Here is a 14,589-nt window from a genome sequence, read left to right as displayed (position 1 = left end):
TACCCTAGAACTTAAAGTATAATAAAAAAAAATAAAATAAAAAAATAAAATAAAAACTATAAATATAAAAAAAAAATAAAAATAAAAAAATAAACGTCCAAGGAGCAAATCCCAGGTGAATCTGGGAGCTGCCATGGACACACCGCCGTCTGGTGGCCAACAGGCGTCACTGCAGAGCGTATTCTCCCAATGCTAAGAAGTCCTAGTATTCTAAGAGAACAGCCTGATAATCCTACCCAAAATGATATACAGACACCATGGTTCTAGATGGAGGCAGACACTATGAGCAAAGTCAAAAGGAAGCTGATTTTGAACAAGGCAGCATTTTCCCAGGGTTCCCTGGAAAACAGACCAACCTTTCTTCAAGCTTGAGTTTCTGGTTAAGCTTTGGGGAAACAGATTTTAGAGCTGTTGTATCAAACAATGAATTTTTTTCTAAAGATTTTGAAAATAATTTTTTCTAAAGATTTCGAAAATAAAAATAATTTCCAAAACTTGAATTTCCAAACTACAGCAGCACATCTTTTACAGGGACACTGGCAGCTTGCTATGTGATAAATTATCAGAAAACTAATGTGATGCCAAGAATGGGCCTGATGGATTTACTATCAGCATTTAGATAACTATGAAGAAACAGTTTTGGTGTAAAACATTGTAAGAAATATATTCAAAAAAAAAAAAAGAAATATATTCAAATTGATCAACAAAAAGCACATTTCAGAAATATTCAAAATAGATCAACACTGTATAAAAAACCAATTTGGTGCAATTCAGCAACTTGAAAACAGAACTCTAAAATGATGTAAAAAGCATCTAATATGCTGCCTATTTTTCTAGAAACTAGGGTCACTTCCCAAAAGAACAAGAAGCAGAGTCTTGAGGAGGTATCTGCACAGCCGCACTTACAGCCTCCATTCCTACTAGCCCGATGTGGAAGCAACCCAAGTGTGCATGGGTGGATGAATGGACAAACCAAACGGGACACACACCCTCAGGGCAGCACTACACAGCCCTGAAAAGAAAGGAAATTCAGACACACGTTACAACATGGAGGAACCTTGAGGACATTACGGCAAGTGAAATATGCCGGACACAGAAGGACACAGACTGTATGATCCCACTTACGTGAGGTCCCGAAAGCAGTCAAGTTCATAGAGACAAAAAGTAGGACAGTGATTACCAGGAGCTGGAGGAAGGAGGAAAGGCAAGTTTGTGTTTAACAGGGGGAGGGTTTCAGTTTGCGAAAATTAAGAGTTTTAGAGATGGATGGTGGTTAATGGTTGCACAACAATGTGAATGTACTTAATGCTACAGAAATGTACACTTAAAAATGGCTACAATCGTAAATTTTGTGCTACATACATTTTACCACAATTTAAAAACAAAACCCCAGACACCAGGTATCTACAGAGGAACTGAAGTTCTTTCTCTGTGACCTCCTGTGCCATGAATGCTTGGACAAGTCACTTGATTTCTCCTTATTTGGATTTGTCTACACATGAAAATGACACAGGAACACTGCAAAACAAAAACAAGAAACAGACAAACAGACAAACCCTGAGGTGTAATTTTTTTTTTTTTTTTTTTTTTTTACAGGCTTTTTGCCTACAGAACTCTGCACGGTGAAATTTCATCGTCCTTTCCCCATCCACAGCGGTTGCCACTTCTTGCTCTAAGCTGGCCTGATGCTGTGACCACTGATTATTGGTGAGAGTGGGAGAAAGGCTGGCCTTTGGCCCCATCTTCCCACATGAGGTCGGCCTAGAGATAACATCTGACTGGTGCTGGTGACTATCCACATGGCCTGGTGCCCTGACTGTTCTGCCTGCAAATCTCAGTGACACTCATCGTACAGTGTTCTTCAGCCTGCGCCCACAGACACGGAGCTACACAGTCAGCTGCCTTCCAAGCCAGAACCCCTCTGTCCAAAGGTACATGGGGAGACTCCAAGTCAAGTTCTCACTGTTGGATAATTCTTGAGCAGGAGATTAGCCTATGGTCAAAAATACCAGGAAAGTCACTTCAGGAAGCTGGGACACAGGAGGCCACGAAGAAGGGTACCTAGAAGAACAAGCACTAACAAAAACCCCATTTGAAAAGCTTTCCGTCTGAAACCTGTGAGCCCTCTCCCTGCTCAGGAGCTCCAAGGGAAAGCTCGAGTTGTTTGCCTCTGCCAGGAAACTGAGACAGATTAACACACTGCTAAATGGCAAAAAGTTTAAAACAGCACGTACAATATGGGCCCAGTTTTGTAAAAATAAAATCTATGTAAACACTGGGAAGTTCTATATAATAAAAATGTTAGCAATATTCTGAGTGACGGGATTACAGAAAAGTATGGCAGGGCAGCCCTTGCTAGGACGGAGTCAACCCCAGGAGATCTGAGACTTCTCCTGCCCAAACGCCTCCCACCCCACCCTCAGGCCCAAGCCACTGACTCTTTTCCCACTTGGGAGGTAGAACAAAAGGATTCTAGCATCCTGGGGACTTCCATAGCGTGCCAAGAATGACAGGCTCCTGGCATGCACCTCCCCTATTCTGGGACACCCAAATGGGATTTGCGGAAGGAACCCATTGCTCATCCAAGGCATTGCAGGTAGGGAGTATAGCTCGGATGGCTGTCCAGGCCCCTGTTCTACAGGCTGTGTCATATCAGCTCTATTCCTGAAGCTATGCTTCAGGACACCTGTCATATTAGGTTAGGACCTACTCAAATGAACCAATGTTAATTTAATTAGGTTTTTAAAGACCTTATCTCCAGACATGGTTACATCTTAAACTAGGGGTTGGGAGGGCTTTGCATGTGAATTTGAGGGGGCCAAAGTTCAGCCCTGCAACACTGTCGTCGTGCCCTTCAGAATTCATGTCCACCAGGAACTGACCGGCAGTGCCTCTGCTCATCTTTATCTTGGCACAGGGCCCCCAGCTTCCAATGAGCCTCGTGCTGCCTTCTCTTCCCATAAAGGGCTACCGAGGAATCATGATCTTCCCTCAGCCATTCAGCCAAGTGATGCCCAATTCCACCAATTCCTGAGAGCTCACACGGTTTTACTGGGAAAGACTGAATGAAGCATTCATTTCTAAAAATTCTAATAGTGAATCTATTTACTGTGTGGGTGCCACAAAATAACTTGGAGCCTCTAGGTCCACCAGCATCTATGTCCACAGATATCCCCAGCAGCTCCTAGAATACGGATTTAATTCCTTCTTTTAATAAAGTTTACAGGGTGTATTAGTTTGTAAGAGCTGCTGTAATGAAAATGCTAGGAGGCTTAAACAACAGGAATTTTTTTCCCACAGTTTGTGGCTGTAAGTCCAAGCTGTTGGCAGACTGGTATCTCCTGAGGCTGCTCTCCATAGCTTGCTGGTGGCCATCTGAGTCTCACATGCTCATCCCTCTGTCTGCTGCCTGTGTCCAGATCTCTTCTTCTTACAGGACACCTGTCATATTAGGTTAGGACCTACCCAAATGAACCAATGTTAATTTAATTAGGTTTTTAAAGACCTTATCTCCAGACATGGTTACATCTTAAACTAGGGGTTGGGAGGGCTTTGCATGTGAATTTGAGGGGGCCAAAGTTCAGCCCCGCAACACTGTCGTCGTGCCCTTCAGAATTCATGTCCACCTTACACGCAGAACACACTCACCTCATCCTAACAGCCCCAAAGTCCTAACTCATTCCCGCTCCATCTCTAAGTCCCAAATCCTATCCAAATATCATTTGAATCAGGTATGGGTGAAGCTTGAGGTATGATTCATCCTAAGGTAAAATTCCTCTCCAGCTGTGACCCAGTGACCTGCTTCCAAAATACAATGGCGGCACAGGCACAGGACAGACATAGGACATAGGACAGGCATCCCCTTTACTTCCAAAAGAAAGAAAAAAACTCAGAAAGAAAGGGGTCACGGTGTCCAGCAAGCCTGAAATCTAGCAGGGCAAGCTCCAGCGATCGAAGACTTGAGAGCAGTTCTCTCTGCTGATGTGCCATCACTGGCCCCCAGGAAGCCAGCCCTGCCTTGGCCTAACCCCCTGGAGCCAAGGAGGAAAAAGCCTCACTCCAGGCTGTGCCTGCTGGGCCCACAGTGGCAGTGGCAGCCTTGCTGGCCTCGGTACCATCTCAGGATCATTCATCCCTTTCCTTGGAGGATATCACACGTCATGCCAGACAGTTCTGTTGGCCTGTGGAATGCCAGAGTATGACAGCCTTGCTTCACCTGTCCTCTCTCTGGGCCCTCGGGTGCAAGCCGGCAGCGCTTCTGCTGAGATGGCCGACTGGATCCATGTTTCACATCTGTAATCTCTTTAGCAAATGCTGTCCTACCATACCTTGTGTTGCCTCCAGAGCACACTTTCCCATTTTTTTTGCCATATGGATAAACTGAGATTAGAAGATTTGAGATTTCTAAATCTTCGGCTAGAAGATTTGATTCCTTGTTACTGAATAATCCCTCCTGTTTATCTCTCTCCTCTCACACTATACTACAAGCAGCAAGAGGAACCAGGCTGTGCCTTCCACACTGTGCATGGAAATATCCTTGGCTAAAACATCCACATTCATTTCTTAAACATTCTACTTTCCACAAAACACTAGAACACTATTTGGTCAGGTCTTTGGCACTTTCTAACAAGGATCACCTTTCCTCCAGCTCCCAGGAACATGCTCCTCACTTCTTTCTGAGACCTCACCATGAGCACCCTGGACATTCATACTGCCAACAACATTCTGTTCATGATGACATGTGAATGCATCTACAATGGTAGAGGCATTCTTTACAGCTGTCCTGTTTTCTGAGTCCTCACCAGAAGCACCTTTATTTCCCACATTTCTACCAACAATCCCTTCAAGGCAGTCTTTGATTTTTCTAATATGCACCTCAAAACTCTTCCTGCCTCTATTCCTTACTGACTTTCAAAGCCACTTCCACATTTTTAGGTATTTTCTACAGCAGCACCTCACTTCCCAGTACCATAATCTGTATTAGTCGGCTAGGGCGGCAGACTAACACAGGTAACAAAGTCCTACAGACTGGGTGGCTTCAACAACAGAAATTTATTTTCTCATAATTCTATAGGCTACTAGTCCAAGATCAAGGTGTCAGTGGGGTTGGTTTCTTCCAAGACCTCTCTCCTTGGCTTGCAGATGCTACCTTCTCTGTGTCCTCACATGGCCGTCCCTCTGTGTTGTCTGTGTCCTAATCTCTTCTTATGAGGACATCAGACATACTGGATTAGGGCCCACCCTAATGACCCCATTTTAATTTAATTTCCTCTTTAAAAAATATATCTCCAAATATGGTCACATTCTGAGGGTCTGGGGGTTAGGACTTCACACATCTATTTTAGAGGAGACAATTCAGCCCATATCATGAATAGCATCTGTTACAGGACTCAGTGGGACTCTGGACTTCAAGCTGGGATATGCATTCAATTTACAGTACAGAAAGTGTCTCTAAGCATGCTTGAGAACACAGCATTAGGAAAGAGATTTCTAGATCTGTAACTTTCATTTCACTCTCCTAAAACTGACTTGCTGGAGAACAAATCTGTGTGCGCAGGTTTTCCTTCTGGCTTCTTCTTTCCCAGTCGCTCTTCTCCTGCCCTGGGAGGGAAAGGCAGGCTGCTCACCTGCCCTTACTAAGGTTCACTGTCTCAGGGGGAAAACCCTCTGAGGAGCCCAGGAAAGGGACTATATCCCAACATGTGCTGGGAAAGTGAATGGCTCTAATGACAGGCTACCTGGACGGTTTCCAATTTTTGCTTTCAACAAACTGAAGTAGGGGTTGGTAGGCTCATTTAAATAGCCTTTACTAATAGATGGCTGTGTAATTTTAACATAAAATTCAAGAAGTGTTTTAAGACTTGAGTGACACTGCTATAATAAAACTCCTGAAAATTTCACCCACTCATCTGAACATGTGCTCTGAACTCACACTAAAGAGGCAAAAGGGAAAGGGGAATAAAACTGATGCTCAGCCTGGTTTCAATAATCATCATACACAAAAATATAAACTAATGAAAGAAAAAACTACTGATCTCATTAAGAGATCTATTTCCCATAAGGTTTTGCTTTTTATATTTAAGAATTTATATTGACTTTTTAAAAAAATATAAAACAGAGCCTTGCTCTGTCGCTAAGGCTGGAGTGCAGTGGCACGATCTTGGCTCACTGCAACCTCCACCTCCTGGGCTCAAGTGATTCTCATGCCTCAGCCTCCTGAGTAACTGGGACTACAGGTGAGCATTACCAGTACCAGCTAATTTTTTGTATTTTTAGTAGAGACGGCATTTCACTATGTTGGCCAGGCTGGCTTGCACTCCTGACCTCAAGTGATCCACCCACCTCGGTCTCCCAAAGTGTTGGGATTACAGGTGTGAGCCACCACACCCAGCCTTAGTATGTCTATATTTTAATCAACTGTGTACTAATGACAACTCGGACCTGAAAGTGTTTTTAATAAATTAGAACATTATCATCCAGAAAACACTACTGCAATTTTGACTTAAATGTATATTTTTGAGGAGACTTTTGAGGAACGGAGAATTTTGAGGAAGAGGCTAATGTGTGAGGAAACTAGAAAGAAAATAATGAGTTCAAGGAGAAAAAGGAACAATGTAAAATTTTCACCTCTAAGAAAATAGGTAATTGTGAGTTTCGTATTACTCTGGTATATTCAGTCTCCAGTGTATACTTTTAACTTTAAAATCCTATGATATAAAATATATTGCAAATAACATCCTTTACAATGACTAAAACTTGGGATAAACATTTTCAAATGTCAACTACAAAGGCCGAAGCGGGCAGATCACCTGAAGTCAGGAGTTTGAGACCAGCCTGGCCAACATGGTGAAACCCGTCTGTACTAAAAATACCAAAAATTAGTCAGGACTAATGGCAGGTGCCTGTAATCCCAGCTACTCAGGAGGCTGAGGAGAATCACTTGACCCGGGAAGCAGAGGTTGCAGTGAGCCGAGATCACTCCATCGGACTCTGACCTGGGCAACAAGAGCGAAACTCTGTCTTTTTTTTTTTTTTTTTTAAATGTAGTGGGTATATAAAATTTTTCAAACTTCTTCTAGGGATAAACAGGCCAAAATGTATAAAGACCTCCGCTATTGTGGTCACTGGCTGTCACCTCCAGAAAGAAATGGAGACACAACTGTGCCAAGTACCTCTGCATAATCAGGAACTGTAAATGTGTGGTTCAGAGGATCCTTTTGGCTATCACCCCATCAGAAGGAAGCTCCATGCTCCCTCCAATCTTCTGGCAGGGGGAAAACGTGTCTATCCCTCCCCAAATATCCATATATGTGATTGTTTGATCAGCGTTTCTACAGAGAACATATAGAGTCTTATAGTGTGTTCATCATATAACCAAAGAGTAAACAATATATTGTAGATGGACCACAGTGGCTCTCAAAACAAACAGTAGAATAAAATATGCAAGAATCTGAACATGCAAGGACTCAGTCTGGCTGGGTTACAACTTTGCCTACTCTGGGCCTTCAGTCCTCAGAGCTCTGCAAGGAAAGCAGATGAGCACAGGGTGCCTGAGCTGCATCTCCCCATGATCTGTTCTCCAGCCTGGCAGAGGGCAGTGGAAAAAGGTGGCACTCCAGAGTTTCTTCAGGAGAACTATTTATGGTCAGACCTTTTAGAAACATCAGGGCTTCCTGAATGCCTCCTTCCTCTGCCCAGCTACAGGCATGCGGGGCACTGATCAAATGCTGCATGAGTCACTAAGGTTCAGCCAGTGGCTCAGATGGTGACAGGGTAGCCTGGGCACCAATAGCTTTCAAAAAAGACAAAAAGCAGGCTAAAAAATGATCAATTTTCTTTGGACAAAATACGGAACAGAATTTTAACATCAATCCTACTATTCTACTAACCACAGTGCTGATTCTTTCAAAATCTTAGTGAGTAAAGCAGCAGCTTCACTCAGTACAGTAACTATTACTATTTTGCACTTGAAAAAAAAATCCAACCTTATTATAATGTGTAATTGTTTAAGCTATTGACTGCCCATCAAAAGAACAGATATTAAGGCTATCATTATCAAAACAATTCTTGATATTAAGTTAATTTCAGCTGAATGAACACTGGCCAACTGTTTTAACTTCTCTGTGTAGAAAAAGAGTTGATTTACAAAAAATAGTTTTTTTGTTTTTTATTAAGTATTAGATAAAGAAACAACTGTAGCTCCAATTGCTTAGAAGAGAAGAAACATAAATTTTGACTGACTTACTAGTCAAGTGACCTGGGCATCTTAATTCTCAGTGCCTCGTTTTCATCTGTAAAATGGAAATAATAGTACTGCCTCATGTATAAATGTGAGATGTGAATTAACACAGAAAAGTCATTTCTTTTGAGCAAGGAAGTGCTCAATATAGGATAGCTGCTGCTGCTCTTGTTGTTACTGTGATTATAAATTCCTGGTAATTGGTTTTTACTGACTTGAATTTAAACCTTCAATGAATACAACCTAAGTACCTAGAATTCCAAATTACCTTTACCCTCCTATCTTTTTATTTAAGGAGAGTAGGAAAAAGTAAAAATTAATGTTTCATGCCCTTAATTAAAACATCTTCGTAACTGGGGACCAGTACACATCATTTTCATTTGGCCACTGTATAATGTTCACTGGGATTGAGAAAGGTGAGCCTTTCCTCATCAGCTGGGGGTTAACCTCCCCACTTGGTTCTTTTGTTGGGACATTACTGACCCCCTCTAGGCCTCAGTATCCAGATCTGTAACATGGACATCAGTATACATGTCACAGCAGTGCTGAGAGGATTCAACTGACATGTGCATGAACTGAGTAATGTGTACCTCCCGACAAACAGTTTATAAACATTTCCTCAAAATTTTAAATCAAACTAAGGGGATTTTCCATTGATCCTAAGTTTCCACGAAAATTCAGTTTGCTGGCATTTTAGTGAATTAAACCTGGTGGGCTAAGGATAAGAGTACAAAAAGCATCTCCTCCACACCTCTAATGTTCTTCACTGATCATTTTTCTCTGTTCTCTTTTGTTTTCATGCTTCTGTGGTATCTGTAATTCGTGTTTGTCTCTCACTTCCTTTTACAAATACAGCTAGGATACAAATCAAAATATTTAAGACTGAGTCTAATTTCATCAGGTATTCTGGCTTTAAGTGGACACACCTAGTCATGGGGGGGGGGGACCCTCTGTGCTCTCACAGAACCTGGGCACCACCTAAACCAAGTCACTGGTCATGTACCATCTAACAGGAGGGGACAGCCAGAAGTCATCACGTGACGTGCTGGTCAGTGTCAAATGATACCAAGGAGCTGAGGAAAGATAATCCCTAATAAAGAAAACGGGCCAGAATTTCTTATACCTTGCACCCAAATGTCCACCTCCTTTATGATATGAATGACAACTGTTTTAGTAGCTGCTTTCACCACGAAACATAGTCAAGAATTTTATTTTTCTTACTATATAGTTCTGATTTAAAAAAAAAACTTCTTTATGTGTTTCTTACTTTATGTAATAAGAGAACTGCAGACACAGGATGAAATTGTATAGGTCTGCAGCAGGAATAGGCTCTGCAACAAATGCCCTAAGAACATAAACAAGCATACTTCAAAGGCCACCACAACAATGGGTGCCCAGGGAGTTGGTAACTGGAGGCAAGGAGGGCCCTAGGCTACTGCGGACTCCAGAACCCACATGCCCACAAGTCTGCAGCCCAGGGACGCCCCTGCAGTGGTAGCTGTCACAGGCACTGGGAAGGTCCTGCATCTGAGGATTACTGGGGGCAGGGATGTGGGTGTAGACTGGGACAGAGCTGGTAACCTCATCCAGCTTAAAGACACCTTGAGTTGGTTTGCCAAACAAAACATATGAGAAAAATTTTAGCAACAATGTCAGAAGTGACTATAAATCATAAGGAACTGTAAGTCAAGTAGTGCTAGCTAATTGTTTTCTACAATTCCTTCTTCCCCAAGGGCTCTGAACTCAGTTCCTGGATTCCCAGTCCATAGAGACTCCACTCCTCCCCCAGACAAGAGTCTGCAGGTGTCCTACTAATAATCCTCACCTAAATTGAAGACTAGCCCATCTGAGAAACCCTGACACTGCCCAAAGAGTAAGGGGAGTGGACAGCTCTCAGTCCCCACGCCTCCCAAGGCCGATGCCCCTCCATGAGCTGTGTTCATGCTGCAAGTGGGAGCCCCGGGACACAAGGATGACCTGAGGCAACTGAGCCTGCAAAACATGACAAAGAAGTGGATGTTTTCTCTGTGAAACTAAACAAAAATATAAAATATTTTAGCTTTTGTGCTTTTTGGATTGGCTTATTGCCTACAAAGGACTGTATGGGGGCATTACCTCTCTGTGATCAGTCTGCAGTGAGATACGAAGCCCAAATATAAACCATCACAGGCTGCTATCAGTGCTGGACCACACCTTTCTAATTAAAGGAGAGTTTGCTTACAATATAGTTTCCGTAAACCAGTTTCACAAAACCTGGAGGTGTCACCACTACCTGTCCATGATCCACATAATGAGAAATGCAGGTTTTCATATGTAATACTACATAGCCATGCCCCCGTGGTACCAGCTCACAACATTCAGTCAAATGCATTCGTTCTGCACTATACAGACCATTAAAAAAGGAGGCAGCTTTCTTTCCAAATGGTCTGGCCAAGACTCTGATGGCCACCTGCCCCTGTCCCCCTACTCACATGTCCTCCACCGTGATGTCTTTCAGGATTTGGCAGTAATCCACATTCCATACAGCCTGGTCATCCCACACCTTGGAGGCCAGCAGGATCGCCCCTAAAACAATCCGCTTCCAGTTGGCCGGACAGATATCTATCTCTGCATATGTTAAAAGTCTTTCAAGGTACACCTGGGAAGACAAGACAATGCCAGAGCTAAGTGATTTGTTTTCTCCTATACACCAGCACACCTCAAGAAATGCTAAAATATTATGTATCATATCCACCTTTAAATGGGAATTTATTACCCAATCATATTTATTTTGAAAAGGCCAAAGGGCTCAATGAGTCTGATGAAACATGGGCTAAAAGTCCCACTCCGTCAGTGGACAATGTGGGTGCAGCTGGATCTTAAACAGACTCTGTGGAGGAACCAATTCCAGGAAGCACAGGCTAATTTCTCACTCTGTCAACTGTGATATCCATACATGTTAATGAATGTTCCAACAGAAAGGATAGAGAATACACTTATTTTGTTTGTTTGTTTGTAGGTTTTTAAAAATTAAGCTTTTTGTTTTGAGGTAACTGTAGATACACATGTAGTTGTTAAGCCTATCTTTTAACTACTGTGGTAAAATATACACAACGTATAATTTACCATTTAACCATTTTCAGTTCAGCGGCATTAGGTACATTCACACTGTTGTGTTGTTTCTGCAGTGTGGTGGTTACCACATTCACCTGACACACGGCTGTGCAACCATCACCACCAGCCATCTCCAGAACTTTATCATTTTCCCAAACTGAAACTCTACACCCGTTAAATAATAACTCCCCACTTCCTCCCTCTCTGCAGCTACTGGCAACCACCATACTCTATGAATCTGTCTCTATGAATCTGACTATTTTTGGCACATGATATTGGTAGAATCATAAAATATTTGTCCTTTTCTGTCTGGCTTATTACCACTTCGTGTAATGTCCTCAAGGTTCACCCATGTTGTGGCATGGGTCAGAACTTCCTTCCTTTTTAAGACTGAATAATATTCAACTGTATGCACATACCCCATCATGTTTATCCATTCATCTGTCAATGAACATTTGAGCTGTTTCCTCCGTTTGGCTATTGTGAACAATGCAGCTATGAACCCTGGTGTACAAACATCTGTCTGAATCCGTGCTTTTAATTCCTTTGGGTACATACCCAGAGGTGGAATTGCTGGATCATAGGGTAATCCTATGTTCAATTTTTGAGGAGCTGACATACCATTTTCCACAGTATGCACCATTTCACATTTTGGCAATGCACAAGGATTCCAATTTCTCCACATCCTCCCTAACACTGCTTATTTTTCTGTTTTGTTTTGGTAATAGTCGTCCTGATGGGTGTGAAGTCATGTATCATTGTGATTATGATTTTATATACCTATTTTTAAATCATTAAAATGATTGGAAAATAAAACCAAGTAATACAGGATTTCTAAACTGACAGAATTTAGGTTGAAGACAGACATCAGAAATATCTATAAAGTCCAGTAAGTTGGGCCACGAGGTAAGAATGTCTTTTTTAGTTTCCATAGTAAAACTGTTTATTATTGATAGTATGTCTTAACACTTCTCTGAACTATGAAACTACTACTACAGTTTTTATCAAATGCATTTGCAAAGTGAAAATGTATCAGAAAAAAAAAACAAAATTAAACAGACATCATCTATGCTTTAAGAACTTGCAGATAAAACCTATTAATGTTATAATTATTCATAGTATATAAGGTCCATAAAGTCTTAAATATTGCAAAACGCAAAAAGGCACATTTATTTATACATAAATAAAATAGATTATTTTCAGTTAAATGATACCAACATTCCCAAATGGAATGGGAAAGGTTTGTTGTTGTTTTGTGTTAAAAAGGAAGAATTCACACCTGTTACTTCTTTAGGATGTTCTTGAGACATCTTAATGAAGTTTAGGAAGTTCTTGAGAAAAAGGGTAATTAACACTGACTGGGAGAGGCCTCTTACGGGATGCGAATGCACAAGGCCTGTGAGGGGACCCAACAACCACAGAAGGTGGACTGCTATGAAGAACCCCAGCTCCCAGCTTGCACAGCTAGGTAGGTGCTGTTCTCTGGGACAGGGTGCACTGGGCAGGAAGAGGTTGGTAAAAGATCGCAGGCCTAACTCTGGGTGATTTCTGTCTTGAAATGTCCTAGAGGATGCCACATAAGTAGTGAACACACAGGTCTGGAGCTCCAAGAAGACAGCACTGGGGTGCCAGTCTGAGAGTCTGTGACAGGCAGACAGAGCAAAGCCAGGGGCAAGGGACCTGGGGGAGGCTTAAGAACTAAGAAAAGGAGGGGCTGGGCCTGAGACTGGAGGGTCCCTTCCATTTTAAGGGCTGGAGACAGGATAAAGGGGCAGCAAAAGAGAGGGAGGAGTAAAACCTGGTATGTGGTGTTCTTGTTGAGTCTTGTAATAGTTTGGAAAAGAACTTCTAAGGCAAAGCTGTGTTTGCAAGTGCCTAAACTAGGCTTACAACATCATATGGGGCATATGAGAAGGAAACTGAAGGGGTCTCTTGCACAATAAAACATTAAATTGGAAGATCAAGGATTCTATTGTGCAAGTGGTGGGGCAGGAGAAGCAGCAGGCATGGTGGGTTCAGGAGGGAGGAGGCCAGGGAGAGAAGGGCAAGGGAGTAAGGGTAGAGGGACAAAAGCAGTGGCAGGGAAGACAGGGTGGAAGAAGGGGAGGGAGGAACAATCCTTAATGGAAGCAAAACTCTGGGCAGATAAAGGATAAAAAGACCATCAGTGAGCAGCACAGGGTCACCAGCACTGTAGGGTCATGGGCCATGAGCAGCGCAGGGTCACAAGCAGCGTAGGGTCACGTGGCTTGACCAGCTCCTCTGCAGAGCCCCCCAACCCTCATCCCTAAACCACAGACAGAATAAGAGGGTCTAATGCTCCCCAAAACAACCAGAAACTTCCTTGTGGTTTATTTTGCCAGGTGCAGTTGTGAAGCCCCTGAGAAACTGGTGGGGTGGGGAGGGGGAGGTCAGACTCTTCTCGGTCTCTTCCAGAGAAATGGGGATTTTGGCGTGGTGAGGGGTGGGGGGTTTGGCACCCAAATGTTTGCTGAATGAAAACATCCATGACTAATGGTTCTCTTGCTTAAAAAGATTACTGTTCTGTATTCAGTGCTTTAATAATGAAATCGCAATTTTTTAAATCTTAAAACTTGGATTTTATGGCTTATCAGATGTTCCTTAGAATAGATCAGGGCACCGTACTGCAGACAAAGTAAAAATCCTAAAAAGAAAGTACGGTTGACCTCTGAACAACACAGGTTCAAGCTGTGTGGATCCACTAATATGCAGATATTTTCGTTAACCGCTACACCAAATGCACCTGACTCTCCTGCCTCCCTTCCACCTTCTCCACCTCTTTTGCCTCCACAGCCCCAGAGGCAGCAAGACCAATCCCTCCTCCCCTCCTCAGCCTACTCAATGAGAAAACGACCAGGATGACGACCTTTATGATGATCCACTTCCACTTAATGAATGGGAAATATATTTTCCTGGCTGGGCGCGGTGGCTCACACTTTTAATCCCAGCACGTCGGGAGGCCAAGGTGCGCAGATCACGAGGTCAGGAGATTGAGACCATCCTGGCCAACATGGTGAAACCCCATCTCTACTAAAAATACAAAAATAAGCTGGGCATGGTACACATGCCTGTGGTCCCAGCTACTTGGGAGGATGAGGCAGGAGAACTGCTTGAATCCAGGAGGTGAAGGCTGTAGTGAGCCAAGATTGTGAAACTGCACTCCAGCCTGGGTGACAGAGAGAGACTCCATCTCAAAAAAAAAAAAAAAAAAAAAAAAAAAAATAAAAAATATTTAA

At 42.7% G+C, this 14,589-nt stretch overlaps 1 protein-coding gene across 8 annotated transcripts in view; it reads right to left on the bottom strand.

The window, feature by feature from the left end:
* CCNY (cyclin Y) overlaps positions 1-14,589 on the bottom strand; it is a 322,018-nt gene that overhangs the window by 10,123 nt on the left and 297,306 nt on the right. For all 8 annotated transcript variants that reach the window (XM_017848398.1, XM_017848399.1, XM_017848394.1 and 5 more), the window contains one exon: positions 10,711-10,877. In XM_017848398.1, the coding sequence (XP_017703887.1) occupies positions 10,711-10,877 (167 nt within the window). The remainder of the gene's footprint in view (positions 1-10,710; positions 10,878-14,589) is intronic.

This window comes from Rhinopithecus bieti, unplaced genomic scaffold (genome assembly GCF_001698545.2).
Source record: "Rhinopithecus bieti isolate Rb0 unplaced genomic scaffold, ASM169854v2 scaffold_30965, whole genome shotgun sequence".
NCBI classification, from domain to species: Eukaryota; Metazoa; Chordata; class Mammalia; order Primates; family Cercopithecidae; genus Rhinopithecus; species Rhinopithecus bieti.
The sequence above is the reverse complement of the archived record's forward strand: the minus strand, read 5'-3'. Positions and strand labels throughout refer to the sequence as shown.